Raw genomic sequence first — 4,275 nt, forward strand, 5'->3', positions numbered from 1 at the left:
GTAGGTGGAATGTTCTAGCACGACAGTTGCTCATCTGGAAGAGGCATTAGAATTGCCTAGTTGGTTCCATTTCATAAGTGGCAGACACTATAGTGGGGTCTAGGTAGTGACAGTTACATCATGGCCTCGAAGGGTGTGGATGGCGCTGGCCGGGGAGCACCACAGAACCAAAAAGCTCTTGGCGATTCTTTAGCACCCCTGTGGAGATCATAATGGTGCCAAGGAGTGCAGGCCAAGCAGATGCCAAAACCATAGACGTCTGCCACAGATTCGGGTTCGAATCTTGCCGCCGCCCTTACCATGGGTCTGCCTAGTAGTTCCCCAGGAGCCACGCCCCAGCCCCCGCGGGCTAAGGTCCTCTTCTGGGATCCAAGGCTGGGCTTCTCTTGCTTCAGCACCAGGTCCGTGGCTGCGCGCCTCCGACCGTCGTGCGCCTCTCCACTGGCCAGCGTTGCTATGGCAGCGCTGCAGGCAGGGATGCTGAAGCTGAGGCTCGCAGTAGCCCCTTTGTGAAGCGGGGGTGGGGAGGGGTGGGAGAGATGCTCACCCCACATCTCGCTGCCCCGAGCCCCGGACCGCAAGCTGGGTGTTTGTCGGGGGCGCCCCCACCCCCATCCCAGAGACCGGGTGCGGCACCTCTCTCTGCCCGCCAGCCGCTCCTGCATTAAAATTTCATGGGCGCTGCAGTAAATGCGAAGACGACGCCGGCTGCGCTGGGGGGCCGTAGGGAGGGAGGCTGCGGACCAGTGCGGGGAGGAGTTTACGAGGGGAGGCGCTTGCAGGGGCTCCCCCAGTTCTGTTGAGAGCCGGGCACAAAGAGCCCTCTGCACTCCAGCCGCAGGAGCGAGGAGCCGAGGTAAGCCCGGGTCGCCATTCCCACTCCCCTCCGGGCGCACCTGATTCCTAGGAGGGCGACGAGGGTCTCACAGTCCCAGGGGAGTGCTGGCCCGTGCTGGGTGGGTGGCGGGACCCCCAACCCGCAATGGCCCGATGTGAGGCTCCAGGGGATGGGTCGTGGAGATGGAGACACGGAGGGTGCTCCGGGGGTCTCGCAGTTATGGTCTGAGGGGGAACAAAGACCCTACCCTTCCCCCAGAGCTAGGTGCACACGGGCGTGGGGACCCCAGTACACACCAACCCACAAGGTTAGCAGGTAACTGCCTAGGCTGAGGACTGAGCCCAGGAGGTCTCAGCATGGAGGGTGGGTTAGCGGATGGTGCCCAACCCCTTACCCTTCCTCCACTTCTGGGACTCATCCCAGACCTGGGGCGTCCAGTGCAGCTTCAAACCGAATGCATCTCCGCACCCTTATTGCGACATCGCTCTCGACGGTGATTACACGGGGAGCCACTGCTTTGGCACTACAGCCCCGCCAGGTGGTAAGAACCCATTTTAGAGATGAGGAAAAGGAAGTCCAGACAGAGAGGGGCAGCAGCCTGTCCAAGGTCACACAGCAAGTGATTTTTGGGTCCAGACACAGCGGACTCTGAAGCTCATGTGTTATCTCCAAAACGGTCTGGGGCAACCCCCAGAGCTTGGTTCCCCAACCCTCCCAGGCTCTGAGACGTTCTCTGCAGAGGGTGGGGATCCGAGAGGGAAAGGTCCAGACCTCTCTCATCCCCGGCCCGAGGGAGATTATTTCTTGGACAGAGGGATTCCGGGGACCCCGGCCTCCCCACTCTCATCCCAGGTTCCCCGCACAGACCGCCAGCCGCCTGGGATTGCTGGCGCGCACACCCCACTGCGGAGCGGAGTCGCGCCAGGAAAACGCCCCCACCTGCTGGAGGGAGGGGCGCGGGGAGCGAGCGCAGAGCGAGAACTTGCTGGAAGCAGGTTTGTTTTTCTCTCGGCGCTGAGCTGGGCGCAACCTCGCTGCCTCCTTCCCCAGAGCGCTCTTCCCAGGAGAGCCTGGGGCAGGGATGAGTAACCCCACTCCTCCGACAGGGGCCCACACGCCCGGGGCTCCCCGCAAGTGAACCGGTGTCCCGCCACGTGGCCCCACGCTGCGTCAGTACATCTGGGGCGGGGCTGCGCATCTGGAGGTGCTCAGAATGTCTCCTGCTCCCGGAGGGGGATCCCCTGGGACCTCCCCAATCGAGCGGCAAACAGGTTCCTGGGCCCGCCCCATCTTCTCCCTGCTTTGGGAAGACACTGAACTCACCCCCACCCCGAGTTTGGTTTGTTTCCCAGGGAAAGAATTCTGCTAGCAACTTTATCTCCTGCCCGCCCCACATCGAGTCCTTTTATGTCCATTGCGGTTGAGAATGGCTCTGAAGTCCGCCCTATGCTGACCTTGCAGAAAATTTAGCCTTTCCCCCAACCCCATAGGGGCGCGCTCGCGCTCGGAGGGGGAGGGGGCGCATCTGACATCTTCAGAGCCCCAAAGAAGTACCCGGAAGCCTTCCCAGCAGGGTGAAGGCAACCTCTTTTACCTTGCATTAAAAAAAAAAAAGAGTGTTAGCCAGGCATGGTCCTTGCAGTCTCAGAGCTTGGTGGCCTGAGGCAGGAGGATGCCAAGTTGGAGAACAGCCTAGGCTACAAAACCAGTTTGAGCCAGTCAGGGGTAGTAAGGTCCTGTGTAAGAAAGAAAAAGGGAAGGAGGGTGGGTGGGAGGAGTGAGAGAGACAGAGTCAGAGAGGATGGAATGAAAAAAAAAGAAGGGAGGGAGGGAGGGAGGGAGGGAGGAACAGAGGGAAAGACCATGTAAAAGTCAGGCTGGCAGCTCACCCCTGCCATCTCAACACTTGGGAGGCTGAGGCAGGAGGATCACTTTTTTTTTTTCTTCTTTCCTGAGACAGGGTTCCACTCTGTTGACCAGGGTGGCCTGCAGCTCACAGACGTCCACCTGCTTCTGCCTCCCAAGAGCTGGGATTAAAGGCGTGCGCCATCACACCTGGGTAAGGATCACCCATTTGAGACAACCTGGGTTACATCACGACACCCTGCCTCAATTTATTATTTTTTAATTTATAATTTGGGTACGTTTTTCTCTTGAAATCTACCTTCCTAGATTTAAGAAAGCAAACAGTAACTGTTAAGTGTCGGAAAAGACAGACATAAGAGAAAATTTCATGTTCACTGAAACTCACCTCATGAAGTGACAGGAATTGCTGTGGAGTCAGGGCTTCCGGAGAAGCCTGCCTGGCTCACAGACACTCTCCCTTCTTCTAACCCTCCCCGGGTCGGTCCATCTTGTAGTAGATGGCTTTCCCCCAGGCCCAGTTCACACCACCCCCAAGTTTACTCATGGGAGACCTGGAGACAGAGAAAGGGCTGAGAGCAGAGGTCTGTGTGTGAATCCTCCCCACCCATGTCCGAGTCAGGAAGGAGTTTCCCAGCCTTGGTCTCTTCAGCTGTCGTGTGGGGTCATATTCTTGGGTGTGTGGGGCTGTTGGCTGTGAACCAGTGTCAGGCGCCTGTACTGAGGACAGACTCCATTACGAACCTGCTGGGCCAGCACACCCCTTCGGGCACCTGTATGACTGTGCACCGCTGTGGGGACCCATGCTGCCCTTCAGGATGACCTTCTGCTGTGGAACAGTGCGCTTCAGGGCATTGGGCCTTTTGTGCTGGTTCAATGGGCCAGTGAATAGCTCGAGGCTCAGCCCCCTGTTCCCAGGGGACCCCCACCCCCGCTTTTGAGGCCTGGCTCATATGTCACTCTGCGAAACAATAGCCAAGATGTTTAGAGGCACGGGGGCAGGCTGAGGGTGACATCTGTCTCTCATGCTTTTCTGCATTAATGAGCTCAGATGAGGCAGGTGTCCCCTCTCCCTCTTGGTGCCAGGGGGCCCCTCTGGAGGAGCCAAAGGGAATGAGGGTCTTGACCATGGTGTCCCTCTGAGGGCACGGAGTAGGAGACAATGAAAAGGAACCCTAGCTACTCTGGCATGGCCACTTGGTGGACATTTGAAGATAAGCTGCTTAGCGCTGGGACGTGGCATGTGTTCGTTGACCTCAGTACTTGGTGCAGGGGTGGGGTGGGGTGGTGGGGTGGTGGGGTGGGGTGGTGGTGGTGGTGGTGGTGGTGGTGGCGGCGGCGGCGGCGGCAGGAGGATGAGGAGTTCACAGTTATCTTTGGATACATAGCAAGGTCAGGCCAGCCTGGGCTACATGGGATTCCTCCTCTCCTCTGACCAAATAATAATCTTGCACTTGGATGTTGGGTGTGTGTGTGTGTGTGTGTGTGTGTGTGTGTGTGTGTGTGTGAAACTAGAGGCTCAGAAAGTTAAAGTGACCCATTAAAGGTCACATGGCAATTTAGTGTGGAGCCAA

General features: G+C 58.2%; 1 protein-coding gene across 3 annotated transcripts; it reads left to right on the forward strand.

Moving 5' to 3' along the window:
- The first annotated feature begins 412 nt into the window (after positions 1-412).
- LOC118572248 lies at positions 413-2,580 on the forward strand. Of its 3 annotated transcripts, XM_036171699.1 has the most exons (4): positions 417-856; positions 1,262-1,379; positions 1,704-1,833; positions 1,945-2,580. In XM_036171699.1, exons 2-4 carry the CDS (start codon positions 1,293-1,295, stop codon positions 1,974-1,976), a joined length of 249 nt encoding a protein of 82 aa, XP_036027592.1. In that variant the 5' UTR covers positions 417-856; positions 1,262-1,292; the 3' UTR covers positions 1,977-2,580. The 3 variants fall into 3 exon arrangements, with proteins under 3 accessions (XP_036027590.1, XP_036027591.1, XP_036027592.1); XM_036171697.1 differs by lacking the exon at positions 1,262-1,379 and having other exon boundaries at positions 413-856; positions 1,691-1,833; XM_036171698.1 differs by lacking the exon at positions 1,262-1,379 and having other exon boundaries at positions 413-856.
- Positions 2,581-4,275: the final 1,695 nt, after the last annotated feature.

The sequence above is a fragment of the Onychomys torridus genome, chromosome 22, assembly GCF_903995425.1.
Source record: "Onychomys torridus chromosome 22, mOncTor1.1, whole genome shotgun sequence".
Classification (NCBI taxonomy): Eukaryota; Metazoa; Chordata; class Mammalia; order Rodentia; family Cricetidae; genus Onychomys; species Onychomys torridus.